This window comes from Homarus americanus, unplaced genomic scaffold (assembly GCF_018991925.1).
Source record: "Homarus americanus isolate GMGI-L3 unplaced genomic scaffold, GMGI_Hamer_2.0 scaffold52512, whole genome shotgun sequence".
Taxonomy (NCBI): Eukaryota; Metazoa; Arthropoda; class Malacostraca; order Decapoda; family Nephropidae; genus Homarus; species Homarus americanus.
This window is the reverse complement of record NW_024735442.1, coordinates 4,867,837-4,895,792: the sequence shown is the minus strand read 5'-3', so window position 1 is coordinate 4,895,792 and position 27,956 is coordinate 4,867,837. Positions and strand designations below refer to the sequence as shown.

Below are 27,956 nucleotides of genomic sequence, written 5' to 3'. Positions count from 1 at the left end.
AAAATATAGCCTGTTCCCTTCCTTTCTATGTGTTTAAGCAACAGTTTTGTTCCACCTTTACATGACATTAGGATAGAGGCAACCTTAGTTTCATCTCAATTTTTATCATGAAAATGTGCTGATCAAAGATATTTAATAACATAGGAAAGAACAGAGGGTCCAACAGGCACGAATCCCCATTAGATATACTGTACAGTCTGCCCTTAACATACGCAGGTTTATAATACACGGATTTGCAAATACGCGGATTGCCCCGCCGGAGAAATATTCTGTACATTGAAGTAATTGAAGTACATTCAAATCGCGCGTCATTCAACTCGCGCACGGCACCAAACATGGGACACCGCCCGCTCCCGCAACCTCACACACACACACACACACACGCATAGCTCTCCCTCACTCAGTCAGTCTCGCTGTAACCACGCTTGTGTTGACATCAGCATTGTAGTTGCAAAAATATTACATTTCCGTGAATGTATTATATCAAGCACAGTATGAATAGAATATCACTAATATAAGAGTATTTTAACAGAAAACTACTAAAAAAACGAGTAACATATCTTGAATATCGGAAGGTTAGGTAAATTCTTTTGTTTTCATGTAGTTTAACCTAATTTACATTGAAATGCATTACGTTTCAGCAAAACTACTATTTATTTCTGAGAATATGGAAATGTAATATTTTGCTGAAATGACGTACGTATTACAGTAGAAAGTGACGAAAGCAATGACTCGCTTTCTTTCGTTCAAAAGATGTTACTGTAATCGCTTTTCGAATGGTTTTCAGTTAAAAAACTGTTGTATTACAATAATATTCTATCCTAATTCACTTGTGATGCAACAGTTTTTTAACTGAAAACCATTCGAAAAGCGATTACGGTAACATCTTTTGAACGAAAGAAAGAGAAAGTCATTGTTTTCGTCACATTCCACTGTAATACGTACGTCATTTCAGCAAAAATATTACATTTCCGTGAATGTAGTATATTAAGCACAGTATGAATATAATATCATTGTAATATAACAGTATTTTAACCAAAAACTATTAAAAAAACGAGTAACATCTCTTGAACATTGGAAGGTTAGGTAAAGTCTTTTGTTTTCGTCATGTATTGTATCCTATTTTACATTGAAATACATCACGTTTCAGCAAAACTACTCTATATTTCTGAGAATAAATTCATTCAGGCACAGTTTAGGTAAAATATACATGTGCTGTAACATTTTTTTAATTGAAAACGATTCGAAAAACACGTACCCTCTAGCCCTGTTCAAGGAGAAGACTGGGAGGAGCTGTTTGGTGCTTAAGACGATGACAAGGAAAATGATTTTGATGGATTTCAATGAAAATATTCAGAAAGACCCTGGCACTGTCAAGGAAAGTGGCTGCTGAAGGCTTCCGGGACATGGCAGAGGACGAGATTAGGGAGCAAATTGAAGAGCACGACAATGAGCTGACCAAGGAGGATCTACAGGAATTAGTAGACTCAGGCAAGGAAGAGGAAGCGAAAGGGAAAGAGGATGAGGAAGAGCACCAAGAAATAACGTTGAAGAAGTTGGGGGAGATGACCAGGAATATTGAGGCACTGAAAAACCTGGCCTACAGTATGGACCCCTCCATGGTGCGTGCCCTCAAATTCATGTGAGGGATGGATGGCGTTTTCGCTCCATACAAAAACATCATGGAAGAAATGAAAGAAAGAGACGACAACTCCCCATCACCATGTTCTTTGATCACCGAAGGAGAGATTTAACACCATCAATCACTGGCGGCAGTGAGGAAGCAGCTGAATCCACCGTCGCCCCCACTTCACCACCCGTTATAGAATTGAGTGACGATGAGCCCGATGACCCCCGTCCTGTCGCCGAGGATAGGCACTGTACAGTAAAGTGAAATTTTTATCTCTTTTTTTTTAATAGCTTTTCTTGCCATGTTTATTGTTTGTAAAAATGCACAGCACAGTACAGTTCAGTACTGTACATAGGAATTGGAGGTGCAGTTATTCACAAAACATTTGTGTTCGTTGTCGGCAGTAGTGACGGGGAGGAGGAAGAGGGGGTGGGAGGAGGTGGAGGAGGTAGCGGAGGGAGCGAGTTGGGAGGAGTGGTGACCTTGGACGCGGGAGCAGGGACAATTGGAGAAGCCAGCCAGTACATTACGGGTGTATTAATTATTTTATAGCTATTTTTGCATTTTAATATTAAATATTGTACATTACGTTTCAACAAAACTACCATTTATTTCTGAGAACATGGAAATGTAATATTTTTGCTGAAATGATGTACGTATTACAGTGGAAAGTGGGATAAAATTGTGACGAAAGCAATGACTTTCTCTTTCTTTCGTTCAAAAGATGTTACCGTAATCGCTTTTCGAATGGTTTTCAGTTGTGGGATTATAAGGCTAATGATAGGATAGAATATTATTGCAATACAGTACGAGTACAACAATTTTTTAACTGAAAACCATTCGAAAAGCGATTACGGTAAAATCTTTTGAATAACGAAAGAAAGCGAAAGTCATTGTTTTCGTCTTTCCACTGTAATATGTACGTCATTCCAGCAAAAATATTATATTTCCATATTTATTTCTGAGAATACCTATATTCATTCAGTCACAGTTCAGGTAAAATATACATGTGATGTAATATTTTAATGAAAATACGGTATCGTAGTTTTCTTTTGTTTCAAATTTAATTAACAAAGATTGATGTTTCAAATGTAATGAACAAAAATTTATGTACAGTATCTATAAATAAACTTTAATAAATGAATACTTTCTTTTACATCGTCCTGTGCTACCATACCATGGATTTGGCTACTTTGGGCTTGCTATGATGACGCAAGAGGTCTGCCCTGGCAACTGTACCGACACTCACAGCTGGTGGTGCGTTGGTGCATCGTTTCCATTGTTTACTGGTAGTTACTGGTAAATATTTTTCAACCTAACGAAACTATTACCCGTTTAGAGGTCAACCCCCAATTTTTTGCCAAATAATTTGGTCTTAAAAACTTGAACGACACACAGGTATATACGGTAAATACGGACATGGGGGACCAGGTTTTGGGGGCAGCACATATACGAGGATTTTTAACATCCACGGGTATCTCTGTTACGTAACACCCGCGTATGTTAAGGGCCGACTGTATAGCAATATCCCCAATTAGCACTACCCCATAGAGAGCTGTTTTGTTGTAGTGCTCTTGCTTGCATCTTAGAGCTCTAGTTTTACTTGAAAAAAAAAGAAAAAAATGAAAATCCATAAAAGAAGTCAAAAGTCACGAGTCTCAACTTTTCGTTTAGCTGTGCCCACCACTGGAATTAATGTCACTACTGTACAAATAGATTCACTAGATTTGCAAGAAACACATACACACTTCAAGCTTGACACTTCTGTCAGGAGTAATGAAGACTTAATAGATTAATCAGTTGACAATTTAAACCATAGAACCCTAAGGTCAGGTAATACGTACAATACATCCCGAGTACGGGCAGGTTCCCCTTTCTCGTACAGTACACAGAAAGTCAGTGTGTCAAAAAAAAATTTATTACCTTCTCCATTAACTGATCCTTCAGTCAGGATTAAGTTGTATAGCATGGTTACTTCTAACACTGGCATGTCAACTAACCCCTCTAACGTTATTCAGGTGTTACAGCGTGGCGACCAAGTTTGCGATTTTACAGCGGAAGATGGATACTGGGTGACTACATTTATAAGAGCATGTGAGGATACTATGAAAAATGTTCAGTTAAGAGGGGATGATGAGAAGAAAGCTTTTGTTCGCTCTCATATCAAACAAGGTAGTTTTGCAAGTGAACATTTGGACGCCAGTTGTCTTGCTGACCCGAGATATGAATATTTAAAAAAGACTCTAATTAGTATTTTTTAGTCTGCAACACAGCAAGGACATTTACATTGGTTGTTTAGGTGGATTGACCGTATGACACGTGTGGTTCACACAGAAGGTCCGATGAAGAGTGTTGCCATTGCTGGTGATGTCTGTCAGGACATTCTTGCTAATTTTGGTGGTTCGCCCTGGTTTGACGATGATGACAAAATGTCAAAACAAAAGGTTGCAAAGTTGATTGAACTAATTAGTTTTCTTGTGACAGTTCGTGACTCTACATATTGTCGTGCACAGGATAATGAGTATACACCAACTGATTTGATCATAGAGTACGCAAATAAAATTGCTCCTAAGACAGCTCGTACTCCAATAGCTAGGACAAATACAGTGATCCCTCGGTTAACGAACGCCTCGGTTCACAAAATTTCGGTTAACCTTCCATAAGAATCTTAAACTCAATTAACGAACAAAAATTCGGTTAACGAAATCCTTACGAAATCGTGTCAACATGTTTTCGCCTGCTCACCAGTTGGAGTATTAGTCCGCCAATACAGTAATCGGTTTTAGGGCTTAAATTCGTTACCATTTCAGTAAATATCAAGAAGGTTGTACTATTCAATAATTTTCCAAGTCTTATATTAAATTTTTTAGTCATTTTAACAATTATTTAACATAAATGAAGTACAGGGAACTTGTTTTTAGCGCGTCAAACAGCCACTTGACTCACCCAGAAAGAGTTCAGTTTGTGTCTCTGCTCAGTGGAGGTAGCATCTTGCTTGAGACTCTCTTGAACATAAACTATTTTTACGTTTTTACAGTACAATTATTGAGCATTCTGAAATTTATTTTACATATTGACAATATATAGTGCAGTGCAGTGTTGATTTAAAGAAAATAATCTTGAATTACACCAAGTGAACTTAAAATTTTATGGGTGAAATGGCGGCATGAAGCATGGGGTGACTTCTCTTCCACCCCCACTGCCTTCTCTTCTCCCTTCTCCTCCACCCCCACTTCTAATTCCCATCATCATCATCATCAACCAGGAGCCTTCTACATACACACCTCAAAGTAAGTGTACTTTACTGCATTTATTTTTAGTTTGTATGTAATTTTCTGTGAGCTGGAACCACAGAGACATGGATCACCCCAAGACGTATTCAGCAACTGCAAAGAATACGTCTGTGACAATACATAAAGCTGATATGTGGTGTATCATCAGTCTGACTCTCACAACATAGATGACTGTACCAATATGCAAAGAGTTCGAAGTATAGATGCAGGATCACCCCAGGTAACACAGCAGCGTACAGTTTATCATTATCAATACAAGAAGTCGGGGGAAGACCAGCACCGGTACCAGAACAAAGAAGGATAGGTACATCAGTACCAACACCCAACAGCACTTCTGTGTCAGCCTCGTTAATAGCAGCGCTCAACAAAGCGGAAGTGTTGTCCATTCCGGCGAGAATTGGGTCAGTCAAGTTGGCTCTGGATATTGATAAGGGTGTGTGCACAAATGCATTGGCTTTGGCATCCTGTCAAAAGTTACAATGGAGATCTCCTCGCCAAGATTTTTCATTTCAACCTAATGACACCGATCTCGAAGGAGTTTCCGGGATGCAGCTGAACATTGCAGGGATGGTAGCATTCCCACTATGCATTTCTAGACGTGGTATTTCCTTTTATGCAGATTTTTATGTAGTCCAATATTTTAATTTACCAGCTGACGGGTTAATAGGTCTACCAACTCTTAGAACAAATTTTATAGATGTTCATCCAAGTAATAATTCTATTACATCTAATGGTGTTTCCTACAATGCTAGGCGCAAGTCTGCACCGTTGCTTTCCGCAAGGTTGAAAGTGTTATCCACCATGCCCATTACAAAGAAGGCAGATAACGAGTCAAAGGGAGCTCAAGACCTCACAGACTCACTTTCCCAGTGTGATTATAGCAGCAAAAGTTGGAAGATTGTACCTGCAGTGTTAACGGGTACTCTCCACTAGCAGAATGAGAAAATAACGTTATTTTACCTGAGGTGTACACGGGGACTGATGTAGTATGTCTTCCAGAAACATGCAAGGTTAAAGGCTTATCGTGTGAATCAACATTGAGCACGCTTCGACCTGGTGGTTTAACAGACGTTCTAGTTCTCAACAGAACAGACACTCTTAGAATATTGATAAAGGGATGTTATTTGCATGATTTTCTAGTTTATCAAAACCATGTGGCACCACAGCCTACGCAATTCCCAATTGGTAGTGTTTATTCTCCAATTGAACAAACTAGACGGGAGAGGATAGATCAAATATCACCACATGTTAAGGTGATTGATCATCCTCAAGACAAGACAAGACAAGACTCTTAGAGTTGCCTGCCGACTACAGAAACATCGTAGCCATACCATTGGAACAGTTGGGACACACAGATCTAACCTCACATCACATATCCTTAAAAAAGGGCACGAATCCAATTTACATACCAGCTTACAGAATAACACATGGCCAGCGTGCTGTAGTTCAGGACATGGTTCAGAAAATGTTGAGTGAGAAGGTAATCACACATTCTAAATCTCCTTTCAATAGCCCTTTGTTTTTAGTCCCAAAGAAGGACAGCAGTTGGCACCCAGTTATTGATTTTAGGAGTGTAAATGAGAATACTATCCCAGATAGGTACCCTATACCTGTCTTAAGTGATATTTTACAATCTTTAGGCAAGGATAACGCTGTTTTTAGCAATTTAGATCTGCTTAGCGGGTATTGGCAAATGCCGCTTGATGAAAAATCGCGAGGGGTTGATAGGTACCACAGTATGTGCCTACTTAGATGATCTCATAGTACAGTAAAGCCTCCGATAACAACGGTTCAACCAACAACTTTTCATATTTAAAACTCTAGTTTATTTAGGACCCAATTCAATTTACATCCTTATTTCATTCGTATTTACGACCAAAATATAATAAAAATAAAATAAAATTACATTTTCATATAAATAATAACTAAATCCCGATACGTATTATAAAAAAAAAATACTGTAAAAAAAAATTAAAAGCGCCTTGCGGGCCTTTTGTTTTCACGCATCTAGAACAGGAGCAGGAGAAAACTTTCTCAGGTTTCTTACAGCATTTTTGCATCCCTATTCAGCATGAGCAAGTGATGGTAGTGATGTTTCAAAAGCTAATAGAAAGTGTATAAGCTTAGCCGAGAAACGAGATGTGTTAAAACGATATGGAAAAGGTGAGAGGTCTGTGGATATTATATGGAGCAAGCAATGAACATATTTTCTGAAGTGGATCCATTAACAAAACAAAGCATTAAAATTTAAATAAACGCAAATGACCTCTACTTAAAGATGTATAATGAGAAAAGAAAGCAGCTGTGCAAGGTTCTTTCAACAGCTATATTATTTGAAGGCCTAAACCATTAACTTCAGCTACACCATCAAATTCAGCATCATAAGCAGCTTCAACATCAACTTCAGGTTCAGTAACAGTTTCAGCAACAGCTTCAGCCAGAGTCTTGTCTCCACGTGTGTGTTTTAATATTCTACGTATTATTAATGAATTGCATTATTCATTTCACATATATAGTATAAACATTAATTCAATGAAATACATATTCAGTAATAAACACTAATGAATCTTTTGTACATATTCTTAAGATAAATGACTGTCTTGAGTGCACACGTATACATTGGCGTTCCACAATCAGTCTCACTTTTCTTTAATATCAGTGGTTACTTCTACTGTACATTATATAACATAAATTAAAACATACATATTTTTTACATTAATTTTACTACAACAACAACAACAACCAGGGTCTAAGTTTCTTCAATTTCAGGTGGATAACTGACATTATGGATGTAAGCAATGACAACAATGCCGTCTCTTATCCTCTTGTGTGTTTTAATATTCTACGTATTATTAATGAATTGTATTGTTCATTTTGCATATATAAAGATTAATTCAATTACATACATATTCAGTAATAAACAATAATGAATCTTTTGTACATTTCTTAAAAAGATAAATGATGAGGTATCCTTAAATGCGCACGTATATGTTGACCTTCCCAATCGACTCGCTTTATTTCTTTACCATTAGTGGTTAGCTACTTCTATTGTTCCATTTATTAACATTAAATAACATTAGTTAAAACATATATATTCATTTTTTTACATTTATTTTACTACAGCTACAACCATGGTCTTATTTCTTTATTTTCCCATGTAAAACTATCGTCCCGTAAACCCGGCTGTAAACACAAACGAAAACAATGGCGTCCAATCTCCTCTTGTGTGACCATATTATTATTCATTTATATTGTATAAGGTGCATTCAGAAACATTATTTAAAGAATATAGCTTGCAATTTTCATTATAGTATTGTTTTGGGGGGAAAAGAGGGTTAAAAGTCACACAAAATTTATGAAAAGGTCACACTTGGGAATGCATTTCAATATTATTGCTTTATTTTAATGGTAATTAATGATTCGCGTGAAGATGATTCACCTTACACTGCAATATTGGAGGACACATTAACGTCGTTATTCGAGGCTCTACTGTAGTCAGTAAGGATGCCAATACCCATCTTGTCAAACTGCGTGAAGTGTTACAAAAACTTTCCACAGCAGGTCTTATAATCAAACTTTCTAAATGTGAGTTTTTAAAATCCAGAATCCATTTCCTTGGTCGTGTAGTTGACGGCGAAGGTATTCATACAGTTGATGATAAATTTAAGGCTGTTGCTCAGTTCCCACGTCCTACATCTGTTGATAAGGTGCTTAGTTTCCTTGGTTTATTTGGATATTATCATTCTTTTATTAGAGGCTATGTGACATTAGCGTCACCCCTGAGGAAGGATGCAATTTTTGTATGGACTGCTAAACAAGAAGATAGTTTTATTGCATTGAAGACAGCACTTACCAATGCCCCTGTTTTAGCATTTCCTGATTACTCTCAAGAATTTACTGTGTAACGATGCCTCACGACAAGGAATCGGAGCTGTACTTATGCAGTTGGACTCAAGAAGAAAATTTAGAGTAATTGCTTTTGCAAGGCGTAAACTTAATGATGCCGAAAAACGTTATTCAGTAATGCATTTAGAGGTATTAGCTGTTGCTTGGGCACTGAAGAAGTTTAAAAATATCATTTTTGGTAATAAAATAGCTGTTTTTACAGATCATGCAACAGTAACAGAGCTGTTCCATGGCAAAAATCTTTCAGGTAGATTAGCACGCTGGCATTTTACCATTCAAGAATTCAACCCAAAGTTCAGGTATTTACCGGGAAGAGCGAATGTGGTCGCCGACGCTTTGTCTAGAAACATAGCTCCAGTGATGCCTGTAACTACGTTCACTCTTTCACAGTTAGAGAATGAACAACGACACGATCCATTGTGGTCTGCAGTCATTTTTGCTCTAGAGACGGGGGAGGAAGTTAAGCTTGCAAAGTTAATTCTTCAGCTCAGTCAGTTTGACAACTGAGGGTATTGTTACACAAATCATCGCACCTGATACGTTGTGTGAAATGATTATAATATTCTTCCACGATGTTCCTCAAGCAGGTCACCAAGGACGTGACAGATGCCTTGCAGAAATTAGAAAAAAATATTTTTGGAATATTATGAAAAAGACATACTGTAGAATTGCATATTGCTAAGTGTTTATCATGTACTCAACATAAGGGTACTACAAGGTCACCGGCTCCAATTCTACAATATCCTACACCAGAACGTCCGTTTGACAAAGTCGCGATTGAGTTGCTACAGCTTCCGTGGAGTCATCAGGGATCCTTGTACGTTCTAGTGTGAGAGTGGATCATTTTTCTAGATTTGTGGTTTTAGTCCCACTGAAGGATAAAACAGCCGAATCTGTGGCATATGCCTTTGTTATACATCAGATATGTCCTTTTACTACTCCCAAGGTTCTTCTCTCTGACAACGGATTAAAGTTCAAGAATCAGCTAGTAGCACAAATTTGTAAACAATATGGAAACCAACAAAGTTTTATTACAGTCTACCATCCACAGGCTAATGGCCTTGTTGAGAGAGCCAATCGCAAGATCCTTGAGATTCTTCATCCAATAGTGTGTGACATGCAACACACATGGGAGGATTGGTTACCGCAAGTTGCCGCATCTATTAATGAGTCGATCAATAGCTCTACCGGCAAATCACCCTATTATATTGTTTATGGCATAGACAAACATCTGCCTTATGACGTACTTACAGACAAGCCATGCCCTGTCTGTAATGTGGATGATTTCGCGACAAAACCGATCAGCGTTTTCATAGATATTCATGGTCAAGTACAGAAACATTTAGCATCGTCACGCACTGAAATGATTTTTAAGCAACATAAACAAGCTAAGCCTGTTGTGGTGCGAGAACCTGAAAGAAACTCTAAACTTTCAGTCAAATTTGCTGGTCCATTCCGCATTATCGCCAAAGAAGCGGGCAACAAATTAAAAATTTGGAAGCCTAATGCACAAACCGCAGATGTAGTGCATGCGGACCGTCTTAAAAAGGGCCATCCAGATTTATTACCCAAGAATGGTAATGATGTCATAGACACATCTTTTCAAACAGTACACACACCAAGTGTACCTAATGATTATCGTTTAAAACTCTGTTCTGCAAACAAATATTAAAATACACTGAAACTTTTACAGAATGGCTTGGGTCATCATTTTACTGCTCCTACTTCTTTGTGGCACTTCTGTGTAGATGGCCATGTCCACGGAAGTCCTTAAGCCAGGTGCGCTTGCCGCACCCCTTGGACGCGTTCTCATTGTTGAAGATGTGGTGAACATAAAATATGAGTTGCACGGACTGCTCAAGCTTCCACGCCAGATGGAGTCCAGTGATACTCAACTGCAAACAGCTATGACCGCCCTTAATGATCTACGAGAGAATCTTAACAGTTCGACAATGGTATCACAAACTGTTGATCTTCAGCTACTTCATCTCAGGACCCTTCACAAGATTCTCGTAGCAGTTGGACAATCTATTCCAGCGTCTCAGGATGATCTTGCAAAGAAAGCGAGTTCCCAAACGCGAAAAAAGCAAGGATTGTTTAATTTTGTTGGTCTTATACAAAGCACTGTAATTGGCACTGCAACTGCTGAGGATGTAGCTAAACTAGGAGACAGCATTAACATTGTCGATCAAGCCGTTCTTAAACAAAATCGTGTTATTACTCAATCTTTTTGTGCCATTAGTGCCTTAGAATCAAAAGTTAATGCGATTTTTTCTGAGTCTAACCATTTATCTAGGGTTGTTTAGAATTTAATGAATTCAGTCCCTACGTTGGAGTGGCTCCGTAATTTTTCTGAGTATTTGCATGCTGCGGAAAGTTCTGTTCAAGCTATAATTACTAACAAAAATGACCTAATCGCAAGTATCGTGGATGCAGGGTTAGGACGAGTGGATGCAAAGCTTGTGCCTGTAAAGACTCTTCTTGAAGCATTAAAAATAGCCAAGATGACTTATCATTTAACTCCAATTTTCACAGATCATGAGGTAGAATATTATTACCCTTTGTTGGAGTCAATTCTCACGCACAACGCTATTCTTATCCACATAACTATGATAGGGCAACATAAATTTAATGCATGGCATTTGGAACCCTTCCCTTTGTATTTTAATGACACACCGTATACTCTGGATAGACCGAAAGAACCTTTGCTAATTGGTGAAGATTATACCTTGCTAGCATTGGATGATCCTCGGGTACATCATGATGTAAATCGTCATATTTACATTTACACGCATGTCCAGCCTATGTATTCGCATTTATACCTGCTGCAGAAGGGATATGTTAATTGGCAGTCTTACAAACTAACGTACGCACAGCGCTAACACAATGTAGTTATACACAGGTTTCTAGAAAAACTGTATTTCATGCGCATCTGCATAATTTGCAATAATTTTTCTTTCCTGATAAAACTAATGTCATTTTGAAGAGCCAAGATGGTGGTAAACAGTTGGTTGTGAAAGGTTATTATAAGGCTCCGGATTACTGTGAAATAACCTGTAGTTCGTTGAAGACCTTGCCTTCTCATCAGCATTTTGCATTGAATTTAAATCTCATTTCAGATTTAATTCCATTGTATTTACAGTAGTTCCTAATTTAACTATTAGTATACAGTATAGTCTGGATTTACGCGGTTTTTGTTTGCGCGTTTGGTCATTTACGCGGTGCCTTGCCAGAATGAAATGTTTTAATTACGCGGTAAATTTGGTCATTTACACGGCGAGCGACTGGAGAGGTCCAGACCGCCACGCCATTTTTTACTCACGCGGTCCATTCTTGACCATACGCGGGAAGCGGCGCGGTGAGTGCGCATTAGGTCGCTCTTACGTTATCGCTGACGTCATATGACGTATCGGACTGATTGGGCCACGCATCCTTACCACCCACGCATTCCCTCCGCCGCTTGCTGTGATTGGTCTAATGTAACATGACATGCCCTGCCACCAGAGGGTAGAAGTGGCTGACCTAGCCGGGCCTGTCTCGTTCTCAGTCCGCGTATACAGTTCTATTTTGTGCCCGCTATTTCCCTCACAATGGCTTCCACGGGACCCCCACCACCCGAGAAAAACCTTGAACCTGGACCAAGCCATGATAATGTGAAGGAAATCATCGGGTTGGGGGAGAAAATTAAACTCATCCTTGACAACGACCCAGACAAGCATCGGTATGAAGCGTCTAATAACCTTCTGTCGAAAGTTATGGAGCCGTATATCCAGATCTATCTCGACAACATCAATGCTAGTCGTCAACGTAGTATTGAGGACTTCCTCACCCGCGACCCACCACAACCACAGCCAGCCCAAGTCAGTGACAGTGAGGATATGGACTTTGAGGGGTTTGTCTGGGAGGCCCTGCAAACCTCTGCAAGTAGTGAAAGTGAAAGTGATTCACCGGAGGGCAACTAATCTGCCCTCTGCCTCGGAACCAGCCGCCATCCACGTGTGCCGACCCAGCTTTTCTACTAACGTAAGTGTTAAAAAACCTAATATTATTGATATTTCTCTTAATTATTAATTGTGTGCATACCATCATAAAATTAAGATGTTATTTTTACAACAACGTACAGATTGTGTCGGAAAAAGTGGAGTTTGGGGGTCGGCCCAGTCTCTATTTCAATTAATCCCATATGTTCTGTTATTTCATTTACGCGTTTCTCGTTTTACGCGGACCTCCACGGGTTCAATTGACCGCGTAAATCCAGACTATAGTGTACTCAATATTGTGTAGGAGAAGTTGAAAGTTATTTCTTACTTGAAAGAGTCACGGTTTGCTAATTTAGAAGATCATTTGCAATTTTATTATTCACGGGGATTTGTTATACCATTCCCACAATTATGTTAATTCTGGCAGTGATATTTTTATTTTGTTATCATCAGTCAGTATCTTCCAAGTTGAACATTGCACAGTACATAATATACTATCCCGTAAGACACTTAAGTCTAGGACCCCAATAATTAGTGAACCTGAGGTTCCAGAGTCCCTACTTTAATGTCTACACATATGTTTGCAAATTGGTTAGGTTTATGTATAGGATGTATTCTCCGAGACTAGTAAATTCCCCATGGAAGCTCGGAAGGTAGTGACCAAGTGATGTATCAGCCCCTTAGTTTTTATATAAATGTCGGGCAGTGCATTCAGTTTATATAATCATATCAACCCCTTTAACTTTCCACTGGCTATGAGGTGACATGGTCATATCACGTGATGAGTAAGTTCCTTTAGGCGCAGCCCTAAAATGCTAGGTCAGGTCTTAGAAGCCGGCTACACCAGGCAGGACGTATTTTAGAAGTGCTATTTATCATGGCCTCCGTCCTCATTTAACACTCATAGCTACAGTGATTAAGTTATGGTGATATACACTTGGAACTGTATACCTGTATAATATATTTTCTTAATAAATGAAGAAAAGACAGTTGGGTTTTCACTACTAAAAACCCTAAATACTTTTACATGCTCCAGCCCATTAACCCCTCAAGAATCAATAGTTAAAGGGCCAGTTCAGATACATGTTAGATTTGCTGCAGTAAGGGACCTCTTTGAACACTTCAACACACGCTGTAGTTCAGTTTTACAGCCTGATGAACACTTGACAGTTGATGAACTTTGTATGGGTGTAGGAATCAAATAGGTTTCCAACAATATAACAAGAGCTAGCCTGTCCTGTATGGTCTTCTGTATAAAGCTGTCAATGCTGTTAGGTATCCATTTACTTACAGGACAATAGTGTATTCTGGTAAACCTACTGAGAAGCCTGGACCACATTACATACAGGGTACTATCCTTACTGTCAAAGCTCTTGTAAACCAGTTGAAGAGTTGTGTAGACCTTAGAGGTTGGATAGGTTGTACACCAGTGTGGAGTTGTTTGAATGGCTCCTGTCAAAAGGTATTGTTACCGCCACAGTAGGATAAACTAGAAGGGAGAGAGAGAGACAGAGAAAGGGAGACAGGAGAGACACAGAGGGAGTGTTGAGAACGAGCTTTCCTGAGGTGTTAAATGTTAAACAGATGGCCCTCGCCTTGGGCTGACTAGCTCGACTAGTCTCTAGCCGTCCAGTGAGCTATTAAGTCAGGGAGCTAATAGGCCCTACATTAGACCCGAAACACGTAAGTTTTTATATGGCTTAACACCCTACTCTACTCAAATATATTATATGTAGTCGTTAATAGTGAAGGAAAGTACGAGTGAATTAATTATCTCATACGTAACACATGTAATTTGTACTCTGTAGGTTTTGACCGAATAAAGAACAATCGAGTCCTACAGTCGCTCATTGGGCAGTTACAGTCAAAACGTGGGTCCTACAGTCTACTGAGAACTGGCGAGTGACTCGACCGTCGACGGACCTTCAGCGGGGCCCTTCCCTCTGGCACCCGACACACACCGCAGCTACGCAGCAGGAGAGCGGGGACGCCTTTGTGTGAATTTGTGAATCATCGACTAAAGTGTGACACCTATAATATAATAATAGTTAACCCCAGCAAAAAGGGGGTTGTGGGTTGAGTGTGTGTATAGCACTCGTATGTGTATAACACTCGTATGTACGTAGAGAAGCGTGACGCCTCTGTAGGTGGGTTCAGTGTCAGAAAGGACTGGTCTCGGTGTCAAAATTGTTTGTACGGGCGTGCGGGAGTGTTATCGTTCATTCCGGACAGGCACGCCGCCTGCCGCAAGGAACCGCGTGTCAGGAAAGAGTGCACTCTGTGTCAATAACATTTGTGCGTACACGCGGGAGAGATAGTGTTCAAAGCGTACAGCCAGACTGAATCGCCAATTGTAAATAAAATTTAAGAACGAGTGAGTTGCCCTTTCTATTAGAAAATAGTAGTTGTGACAGTTAAGTAACGTTGTGATTAAGGGCACAGTAGTGTTTGTGGCATCAGTTTTATGATCTTAGCAGTTGTGTAATGATTCCCTACACTGATAGTGGTGCCTCTGTTGTCGTGTTAGTGAGACATAGCTCATGCTTATTGCACGCGTTTATATGACTTCAGTTGTATGACATCGCTTATATGACTTCAGTTGTATGACTTCAGTTGTATGACTTCAGTTGCATGGCATCGCTTGTATGAATTCAGTTGTTTGACATCGCTTGTATAACTTCAGTTGTATGACATCCCTTGTATAATTTCAGTTCATCACTTGCATGACATCGCTTGAATGACCTCAGTTGTATGAAATCGTTATAAACGAGCAGACATGTCAGTTGAAGAGCATTCCCGCTTAACCGAACATCTCTATAACTGTGCCACCAGTCATGGAAGGGAACAAGGCAGAGGAGATAAGCCAAGCCAGCGTAGAAGACCTGGAGGCCCTGAATGATGGAGATGCTAACCGGTCACTCACACAGCCAGGGGGAAGTGGAGAAACCCTTTAACCCGAGAAAAGGATGAAACCAGCAGGCCGGGTGAATAGGGTAATCAGGGTTATCAGCAGACGCTCACCCAATTGACAGCAATGATGCAGAATATGAAAGATCATATGGAGCAACTGCAGACTTTAGGCGATACGGAGGACTTTGGTGAGATGCTGTCATTACCAGGAGGAAGGCCTTTTCTGGAAACAAATGAGGGGATGACAGCCGCGACGAAGTTGTCAACTGCCGGAACCAGGAGTGTCTAGCTGCTACACCTCGACACCCACCCAAGGAGGGTTCCCAACACTCAGCGCCTCAAAGTCGGGAACATCTCATCGGGGGGGAGGGAACATGTTTCCACCCGTCATACCACTTTCCGGAAGCAGTGACACCAACAGAAACCCAGGAGAAGGAAAACCAAGTACAGTCGACCCTCGTTAATTCAGACTAATAGGGGGGAAGGGTGTCCGTTTTAGCCGATTGTCCGAATTAACCGATTTAGGGGTTAATATTGCATTATATTTCAAAGTCATTGTTTTCGTCAAGATTTTATCCCACTTTCCACTGTAATACGTACGTAATTTCAGCAAAATTATTACATATCCGTGAATGTATTACCGTATATACTCGTCTATAACCGTCCCTCGTTTATAGGTCGACCCTGATTTTTTGACCAACAAATCGTTAATTTACGATATTCCTCGTTTATAGTTCGACCCACGTTTTTGAGGGTAATGGAACAACAAAACCTTCACTAAAAATGCTCTACGTCCTATAAACTGAGGCTCGCCGTGCATGAAACACGAGTGCCGAAGGCAAATTGTTTATCATTTATTATTACGACACTTTACACTGAAACGCGGGTAGTTTCAACAAAAATATTGTATATTTCCATTCAAGTATTTATTCAAGTCAATTAGGAGGGAATATTATTGTAATACAACAGTTTTTTAACTAAACCATTCGAAAAGCGATTACGGTAACATCTTTTGAACGAAAGAAAGCGAAAGTCATTGTTTTCGCCACGATTTTATCACACCTTCCACTGTAATACGTACGTAATTTCAGCAAAAATATTAAATTTCCGTGAATGTATTATATCAACCACAGTATGAATAGAATATCATTGTAATATAACAGAATTTTAACCGAAAACTATTAAAAAAACGAGTAACATCTCAAGAACAGAAGCTTAGGTAAAGTCTTTTGTTTTCATCATGTATTTTATCCAATTTTACATTGAAATACATCACGTTTCAGCAAAACTACTATTTATTTCCGAGAATATATTCATTCAGGCGCAGTTTAGGTAAAATATACGTGTGATGTAATAGTTTTTTAACTGAAAACGATTCGAAAAACACGTACCCTCTAGCCCTGTTCAAGGAGAGGACTGGGAGAAGCTGTTTGGTGCTGCAGACGATGACAAGGAAAATGATTTTGATGGATTTTAATGAAAATATTCAGAAATATGGTATCATAGTATTTATTCAAGTCAATTAGGATAGAATATTATCGTAATACAACAGTTCTTTAACTGAAAACCATTCGAAAAGCGATTACGGTAACATCTTTTGAACGAAAGAAAGCGAAAGTCATTGTTTTCGTTACGATTTTATCCCACTTTCCACTGTAATACATACGTCATTTCAGCAAAAATATTACATTTCCGTGAATGCATTATATCAAGCACAGTATGAATAGAATACCATTGTAATACTGTATAACTATTTTAACCAAAAACTATTAAAAAATCGAGTAACTTCTCTTGAACATCGGAAGGTTAGGTAAAATCTTTTGTTTTCGTCATGTATTTTATCCTATTTTACATTAAAATACATCACGTTTCAGCAAAACTACTATTTATTTCCGAGAATATATTCATTCAGGCACAATTAAGGTAAAATATACATGTGATGTAACAGTTTTTTAACTGAAAACGATTCGAAAAACACGTGTACCGTCTAGCTGATACAGCTGGTGGTGCGTGATGCGTCATGCGTCGTTGTAAACAATAGGAGGTTGAAGTAGATTACCGGGTATTATATTAAGTGTGAAATATCGAAAAGGTTTTTAATACCGGTATTTTTTGTAGATCAATGAGAACTGTGATACCGTATATGATATGATAAGTTAGCCTGTGCTAAGAACTTCAACATAGACTACTGAAAACACGTTGTAAGGTAATTTAGCCTTTTGTAAGTTGGCGAGCTTCATTTACTGAAGGAACTGCACAACTTTTCATTACTAATTGGTACATATTTTACGTTTCCATTGTTTACTGGCAGTAAATGGTAAATATTTTTCATGTCTGAAGCTAAAAGTTGCTCCTCGCCCTTCCCATCATGCACGGGTTCAACCTAACAAAACTATTACGCATGTATAGGACGACCCCCAATTTTTTGCCTAAAAATTTGGTCTTAAAAACTCGAACTGTACACGAGTATATACGGTATATCAAGCACAGTATGAATAGAATATCATTGTAATATAACAGTATTTTAACCGAAAACTATTAAGAAAACGAATAACATCTCAAGAACATCGGAAGCTTAGGTAAAGTCTTTTGTTTTCGTCATGTATTTTATCCTATTTTACATTGAAATACATCACGTTTCAGCAAAACTACTATTTATTTCCGAGAATATATTCATTCAGGCGCAGTTTAGGTAAAATATAAATGTGATGTCACAGTTTTTTAACAGAAAACGATTCGAAAAACACGTGTACCGTCTAGCTGATACTCAACAGCTGGTGGTGCGTCATGCGTCGTTGTAAACAATAGGAGGTTGAAGTAGATTACCGGGTATTATATTAAGTGTGAAATATCGAAAAAGTTTTTATTTCCGATATTTTTTGTAGATCAATGAGAACTGTGATACCGTTTATGATATGATAAGTTAGCCTGTGCTAAGAACTTCAACATAGACTACTGAAAACACGTTGTAAGGTAATTTAGCCTTTTGTAAGTTGGTGAGCTTCATTTGCTGAAGGAACTGCACAACTTTTCATTACTAATTGGTACATATTTTACGTTTCCATTGTTTACTGGCAGTAAATGGTAAATATTTTTCATGTCTGAAGCTAAAAGTTGCATCCCCCCCCCCCACACTAGTGGTGGAGATGTTACATTTAACCAAAAAGACGCTGGTGTTTTATCCCAGCAGTGGGTGGACCAGCATTTTAGCTTAAGGTCCGCATAGGTAATATTCCTACAAATCTAAAAAAAAAAAAAAAAAGGTTCAGATTTTGTCCGAATTATCCGCAATCCGGATTTAAGGGGGGTCCGAATTAACGAGGGTCGACTGTACAAGATATACAGCGAGAATGCCCAGGACGGATGGAAGGGAGGCAATCGGACACAATACCGAGGTTCAGCGGAGGGACTTGTGACGATTATTGGGAGTTCAAGCCTGCCTTCCAAAAACAGATTGGGAAGGAGCCCATACCCTATGCACTGAAATTGGAAACACTTCTCTCAGCCTACACCGGCCGCGCTAAGAAATCCCCAGGGCAGGATACGAACAAGCTCTAGCCTTCCTAGAAGAGCGTCATGGCAACAAGCAAGCCTACATCCAAGAACTAATAGGCAAGGTCCTATGTGGCCCAGCCGTGAGAACAATGACATTAAAGGACTTCAGGAGCTCGCGGACGATCTGGGAAATTGCGTAAACAACTTAAAAGGTACTGGGAAAAACTGCACGAAATTGACACGTACGAATCACCGAATACTTCGGCTAAGAGATTCACGGGAAAGCTCACGGAGCGATACGAGGATAGAGCATATGACTATGAAAGGAGACACGAGGATTCTCCAGGGGTCGAGAAAATGAAGGATTTTGTGCTGGAGATGCTAGACATGGGAGCAGCTGTCTGTGGCAACGATTCGTCACACGTGGCGGCATGTGTTGCAAGATATCCCAGGTGGGAGGCAGAGGCAACCTGTGACTGGTGAGGTTCAGTCTGTTGCAGTGGCAGTGGACCTGGCAAGAGAAGCTGCACAGTGTTTTACAGCTGCAGGCTTTTCTGAGACCACCAACGAAGATATTATGGAGGTGATCAAGGATCCTGAGGTGACAGTCGACGAGATGTTGGAAGACGATGACGTCAGTGTGGAGGCAGGTGGTGCGGCAGCCCGAGAAGAACACAAGTTAACACATGGTAATGCTAAGGATGCCATCGAGTTTGCAGAGAAGCTCAAGCTCGTCTTTTCCAACGACCCTGACAATCAACGCTATGAAGTCTTCAACAACCATCTGTTACAAACTATGGAGCTGTACATCCAGATTTACCACGAAAACATCAACACTAGCCGTCAGTGTAACATCACGGACTTCTTCGCCCGCAACCCACCACAGCCAGCCCAAGTCAGTGAGAGTGACAGTGATGACATGGACTTTGAGGGAATTGTCAGGGAGGCCCTGACAACTGTGGTGGATAGTGACAGTGATCCACCTGAGGGCCACTAATCTGCCCTCTGCCTCGGAACCAGCCGCCATCCACGTACAGTATGCCGACACATCTCTTCTTCTAACGTAAGTATTAAACACCTTCATTTGTACAGTAGTGTAGTTTTTTATTTAGATATTATGTGTGTGTGCATACCATCATAAAGTTAAGATACTATTTTTACTACAACGTACGTATTGTGTCGGCAAAAAGTGGAGTTTGGGGGTCGGCCCAGTCTCTATTTCAATTAATCCCATATGTACTGTTATTTCATTTACGCATTTCTCGTTTTACGCGGACTTCCACGGGTTCAATTGACCGCGTAAATCCAGACTATACTGTACTGTACCTGATATAAATTAATCTTTACAGATACAGTAACCTTCTTTTCACATTTGTGTCTGTTAACATCATTGGCGGCATTGTAGCCAAGTTAGACTCATCACTGTAACCATCAGGCCCAAGCTGTGATGAGTTATGGTTGTTTATCAACTTGCTTTTTTGGGTAGATATACATAACTTTCTTCATTTTTATTTACAGTGGTCCCTCGGTTAACGAGCACAATCCGTTCTAGAAGGTTGCTCGTTAACCGAAAAACTCGTTAACCGAAAAACTTGTTAACCGAAACCATTGTTTCAATGGGTTTTTGGGTAATTGGTTCCAGCTCACCGAAAATTGCCTAAATTCAACAAAAAAGGTAGAAAAGTACACTTACTTTGAGGTGTGTATGTAGAAGGCTCCTGGATGATGATGATGATGGGAATTAGAATGGGGGTGGAGAAGGGAGAAGAGAAGGCATTGGGGTGGAAGAGAAGTCACCCCATGGTGCCATTTCACCCATAAAATTTTAGTTCTCTTGGTGCAATTCAAGATTATTTTTTTTAAATCAACACTGCACTGCATATTATATTGTCAATATGTAAAATAAATTTCAAAATGACCAATAATTTGCTTGCAAAAACAGAAAAAAAGAATTTAGTTGAAGAGAGTCTCAAGGAAGATGTTACCTCCACTGAAAAGATACAAAGACTGACACCTGTATGGTGTGTTGAGAGGCTGGATGGCACGCATAAAACTAGTTTCATTACCTTCAATTATGTTCAATAATTGTTAAAATGAGTAAAAAATTTAATATTAAACTTTTAAAATTATTGAATAGTATAAACTTCTTGATATTTGGTAAAATGGTAAGGAATTTAAGCCCTAGAACCGATTACTGTATTGGCGGACTAATACTACAGCTGGTGGACCGCCAAATGCAAGCGAAATCATGTTCAGGTTGGCTCGTAAGAAACTCATTAATCGAGGGATTGCTCGTTAACCGAAGTTAAGAATCTTATGGAAGGTAACTCGTTGACCGAAATCTCGTTAACCGAGGCGCTCGTTAACCGAGGGACCACTGTACTCAATTACATGCACACACCATCCTACATACATAGTGAAAAAAGTAAAATAAATAATTGTCATAAGGGCAAACACATAAAGGGAATATACATTTCTTTGCACAGAGTTAGCTGGGTCAATGAGGGAGAGGAAGAGGGTGCAGTGTTTATAGGGAGACAGCGGAGGTAGCGTTCCTGCTGGTCTGCATTGCTGTGGCGAAGCAGGGAGTGTATGCAAATGGCAATTGTGCTAAACTTTCATTTGGCTTTTATTAACTTGTTTAGTAATACAGTACATAATTTTTGTAACTTATTTAATGGTATTATTTTTATCTATTTCCCATATTTATTGGCACTGTATAACTTATTTTAAGAAAACTATGGCTACAGGAGGAAAATACACCCCCTCCCCCCCCTCCCCAAATACTCCCTGCTGAAATAGGTGTGTCTTATATGGCCGTGCATCTTGTATGTCGTTATCTCCCCCAGCCATATGCTCGTACACTCACTGTCTTGTTTTTCCCCCAAAGCTAAGCACGTAAAATTGAATGCATGTAAGTTAAATGCGCGTATGATGCGACACGACTACAGTATATATGTTAACAGTCCACCTGGTGTTTGGTGTGCCAACATGCAAATATTATATGCAAAATAATATTAACGGAGTCAATGCCATAATGTCCTTTAAGTCCTTCCATGGTATGATCATAGCTAACTGATCCACTATTATTATGTGTATCAACAACAAAGTTCTTAAGTGACATGGTTGCAAAGTAGGTGTTGGATTTATTGCCAAAGCTTGGATCAACACTTAAGAAGCCTTACTGAGTGACAAGAAATAACAATAATACAAGACAATTGTGATACAGAGCAACATTATATTAAGCAGGTGTAAGAGAAAATATGGTATATACAGCACCTTTAAAATTGACACAACCACAACCATGCTCTTAATTATATAAAATTACTGGCATTCAGAGAACAGAGACGACCGAGTCCAAAGCTTACCGTGAAGCCTGCACGAGGAATAGGTGGTCCAAACAAAGCAGGAAGATCCCCAACAACAATACGAGTTTTATTGCTGAGTGTTGAAATAATTATCACTTCTGCCACAGACTTATGCATGAGACCACCTAGCATCCAAGCTGCTATCAGCAACATCTGTCAAATGATAAAGCAAATAAAAATACCGTACTGTACCCTGTATAAATTAACCTGATTTCCCCCCAAAATTACTGAAATATCCATAAGCATGAGTATTGTACAGATGACTTATAAAATACTGTACTTATCCCCTAAGAACAAAGAGGGATGTGTTCCTGCATAGAAATTTTGGGGGTAATGGGGCTGATTTTTTGTACACACACATACACACACACACACACTAATAAATAATAATAAAAAAAAAATATATATATATATATATATATATATATATGCAGTGAACCCTCACTTTACGCGGTCAATTGAACCCACAGAGGCCCGCGTAAAGCGAGAAACTCGTAAAGTGAACAACATAACATATGGGATTAAATGAAATAGAGACCGGCTGACCCCCAAACTCCACTTTTTCCGACACAATACCTATGTTCTAGTAAAAATAACATCTTAATTTTATGATGGTACATGCACACAATTAATACTAAAGAGAAATAGAGAAATACAGTTGCCAAGTTAATGTCCATTCAAATAAAAGACTCAACTCCCACCCCCTCTTCTCACACTCCTGGCTCTTCCCTCTCTGAGAAATGTTTGGGGGAAAAACCACTAGATTTTAAGGTATAGTAATAAATAATACCTCAAACTAAAGTTAGGATAATATAATTGACATTGCAGGATTCCTTGTAAGACCAGGAATATTTTGAATATAAATGTCATATATTTTGCACAAAAGATAACATATTTACTCAGAGTAAACAAAATACTTAAAGTAGATCTAAAATTTGTATGTCTAATGCAAAACCTATGATGTTTATATTCAAAATGATCATCAAATTGTAAGAATTCCAGCAATGTAAATTATATTCTGGCCGGGTAATATGTATGAATTTTATGAGCAAAAACAAATATCTTCAGTTAATAAAAAAAAAATATATTCATATGACACTATCGGTCAATCAAAGTGCCCCACCATGCCTCCCCCCCTCTTCCAACCGCCCCAGATGGTCGGTCGGTCGGTCCCTCCCTCCACCCCACCCCCCAACAACCCTCCCTACCAGAGAAATGTGTGGGAGAAACCAGAATATTTACCTTTTTAGTAATAAATAATACCTCAGACTAAAGTTAGGATAATATAATTGACATTGCTGGATTCCTTGTAAGACCAGGAATATTTTGAATATAAATGTCATATATTTTGCACAAAAGAAAACATATTTACTCAGAGTAAACAAAATACTTAAAGTAGATCTAAAATTTGTATGTCTAATGCAAAATCTATGATGTTTAGATTCAAAATGATCATCAAATTGCAAGAATTCCAGCAATGTAAATTATATTCTGGCCCGGTAATTTGTATGAATTTTATGAGCTAAAACAAATATCTTCAATAAATAAACAAAATATACTTACCGAAATACTATCTGTCAATCAAAATACCCCACCTCCCCCCCTCTTCCCACCTGCTCCCTGGGTCCCTCCCTCCCTCCCTACCCCTCACCCCCACCATCCCTCCCTATCAGAGAAATGATTGGGTTATAACAGTATATTTACGTTTTTAGTAATAAATAATACCTCAGACTAAAGTTAGGATAATATACAGTATTACCCCGCCTAACGCGGTTTCACTTAACGCGTTTTATCATATACGCGGTGCCTCGCCAGAGCTGAACTTTCACTTAACACGGATTTTTTCCACATATACGCGGTGAGTGTCCGGCTCAAGACGCTATTTTTAGATTTGCCCCACCCTGCCTGACTGCCTGTTTTAGCTCATAAAATTCATACAAATTACCCGGCCAGAATATAATTTACATTGCTGGAATTCTTATAATTTGGTGATCATTTTGAATATAAACATCATATTTTTGCATTAGACATACAAATTTTAGATAAAAATTTTTCTCAAATTAACTATGTTATCTTTTGTGCAAAATATATGACATTTATATTCAAAATATTCCTGGTCTTACAAGGAATCCAGCAATGTCAATTATATTATCCTAACTTTAGTTTGAGGTATTATTTATTAAAATTTAGTGGTTATCCCACACATCTCCTTGGGACGGTTGGTGGGGGGGTGGGGGGGTGGGGGGGAGGGAGGGACCGACCGACCATCTGTTACCCTGTGGAGAATTATTTTTTTTTTTATTAACTGAAGATATTTGTTTTAGCTCATAAAATTCATACAAATTATCCGGCCTGAATATAATTTACATTGCTGGAATTCTTATAATTTGCTGATCATTTTGAATATAAACATCATATTTTTGCATTAGACATACAAATTTTAGATAAAAATTTTTCTCAAATTAACTATGTTATCTTTTGTGCAAAATATATGACATTTATATTCAAAATATTCCTGGTCTTACAAGGAATCCAGCAATGTCAATTATATTATCCAAACTTTAATCTGAGGTATTATTTAATACTAAATGTTAAAAACCCTGGAAGGGAGGATTGGTGGGGGGTGGGGGGGAGGGTTGGGACTGACCGCGCGGTTGGAAGAGGGGGGGAGGCAAGGTGGGGTACTTTGATTGACAGATAGTGTTGTGAAGATTTTTTTTTTTTTATTAACTGAAGATATTTGTTTTAGCTCATAAAATTCATACAAATTACCCGGTCAGAATATAATTTACATTGCTGGAATTCTTATAATTTGGTGATCATTTTGAATATAAACATCATATATTTTTCATTAAACATACAAATTTTAGATAAAAATTTTTCTCTAGGTAACTATGTTATCTTTTGTGCAAAATATATGACATTTATATTCAAAATATTCCTGGTCTTACAAGGAATCCAGCAATGTCAATTGTATTATCCTAACTTTAGTTTGAGGTATTATTTATTAAAATTTTGTGGTTTCCCCCAAAAATTTCTCTGAGAGGGAAGAGCCAGTGAGTGTAGTGTGAGAGAGGGAGGGAGTTGAGTCCATTATTTGAATGGACATTAACTTGGCGACTGTATTTCTCTTAAGTATTAATTGTGTGCATGTACCATCATAAAATTAAGATGTTATTTTTACTACAACATAGGTATGTGCCTTCAAAAAGTGGAGTTTGGGGGTCAGGCCGGTTTCTATTGGAATTAATCCCATATGTTCTGTTGTTCACTTAACTCGGATTTCACTTAACACGGGACCCTCTGGGTTCAATTGACCGCGTTAAGTGGGGTACAACTGTAATTGATATTGCTGGATTCCTTGCAAGACCAGGAATATTTTGAATATACACTTCATATATTTTGCACAAAAGATAAAATATTTGCTTTGTGTAAACCAAATTATTACTTAAGATCTAAAATTTATATGTCTAATGCAAAATCCATGATGTTTATATTCAAAATTATCATCATATTGTAAGAATTCCAGCAATGTAAATTATATTCTGGCCGGGTAATTTGTATGAATTTTATGAGCTAAAACATATATCTTCAGTAAATAAAAAAAGAAATATTCTTCAAGGACACTATCTGTCCATCAAAATACTCCGCCCTAGCTAGGTCGGTCCCTCCCTCCCTCCATACCAGAGAAGCGATTGGGAGAAAATAGTATATTTCCATTTTTAGTAATAAATAATAACTCAGACTAAAGTTAGGATAATATAATTGACATTTCTGGATTCCTTGCAGGTCAGGGAATATTTTCAATGTAAACTTCATTCTGCACAAAGGATAAAATATTTGCTTAGTGTAAACCAAATTATTACATTAGATCTAAAATTTGTATGTCTAATGCAAAATCCATGATGTTTACACTCAAAATAATCATCATATTGTAAGAATTCCAGCAATGTAAATTATATTCTGGCCGGGTAATTTGTATGAATTTTATGAGCTAAAAAAAAATAATAATAATTATACTTCACTGTGTATATGAGTAGATGCACTGCGGAAAGTGAAACCGTGTAAAGCGGGGTAATATATATATATATATATATATATATATATATATATATATATATATATATATATATATATATATATATATATATATATATATATATATATATATATATATATATATATATATATATATCTATATATATATCTATATATATATATATATATATATATATATATATATATATATATATATATATATATATATATATATATATATATATATATATATATATATATATATATATATATATATATATATATATATATATATATATATATATATATATCACAGTGGCCTTTGCGAACTCAATCGTTCCAGAAGGTCGTTGCGTTAACGAAGCGTTAACGAAACCATTGTTTCAATGGGTTTTGGGTAGTGGTTCCAGCTCACCGAAAATTTCCTAAATTCAACAAAAATGGTAGAAAAGTTCACTTACTTTGAGGTGTGTATGTAGAAGGCTCCTGGATGATGATGATGGGATTTAGAATGGGGGTGGAGGAGAAGGAAGAAGAGAAGGCATTGGGGTGGAAGAGAAGTCACCCCATGGCGCCATTTCACCCATAAAATTTTAGCTCTCTTGGTGTAATTCAAGGTTATTTTCTTTAAATCAACACTGCACTGCATTATATATTGTCAATATGTAGAATATATTTCAAAATGACCAATAATTTGCTTGGAAACGCAGAAAAAAAGCGTTTAGTTGAAGAGAGTCTCAAGCAAGATGTTACCTCCAGTGAAAACAGAGAGAGACTGACGCCTCTTTGCTGTGTAAAGAGGCTGGATGCCGCGCATTAAACTAGTCACTTTACCTTCAATTTTGTTCAATAATTGTTAAAATGACTAAAAAATTGAATATTAAACTTTTAAAATTATTGAATAGTATAAACTTCTTGATATTTACAAAAATAGTAAGGAATTTAAGCCCTAGAACCGATTAATGTATTGGCGGACTGATACTAAAGCTGGTTGCCCGGTCAGTGCAAGCGAAAACATGTTGAGGTCGGTTCGTAAGAAGTTCGTTAAGCGAATTTTTTTTCGTTAACCGAATTGAAGATCCTTATGGAAGGCAGTTCGTTAATCGAAATTACGTTAACCGAGGTGTTCGTTAAACGAGGGGTCACTATATATATATATATATATATATATATATATATATATATATATATATATATATATATATATATATATATATATATATATATATATATATATATATATATATATATACATATATATATATATATATATATATATATATATATATATATATATATATATATATATATATATATATATATATATATATATATA

General features: G+C 37.9%; 1 protein-coding gene across 1 annotated transcript in view; it reads right to left on the bottom strand.

The window, feature by feature from the left end:
* LOC121871011 (E3 ubiquitin-protein ligase RNF13-like) overlaps window positions 1–27,956 on the bottom strand; it is a gene marked incomplete at its 5' end in the record, with an annotated part of 191,475 nt that overhangs the window by 151,787 nt on the left and 11,732 nt on the right. The window contains 1 exon segment of the mRNA XM_042373066.1: window positions 22,583–22,735. Within this exon segment, the coding sequence (XP_042229000.1) occupies window positions 22,583–22,735 (153 nt within the window).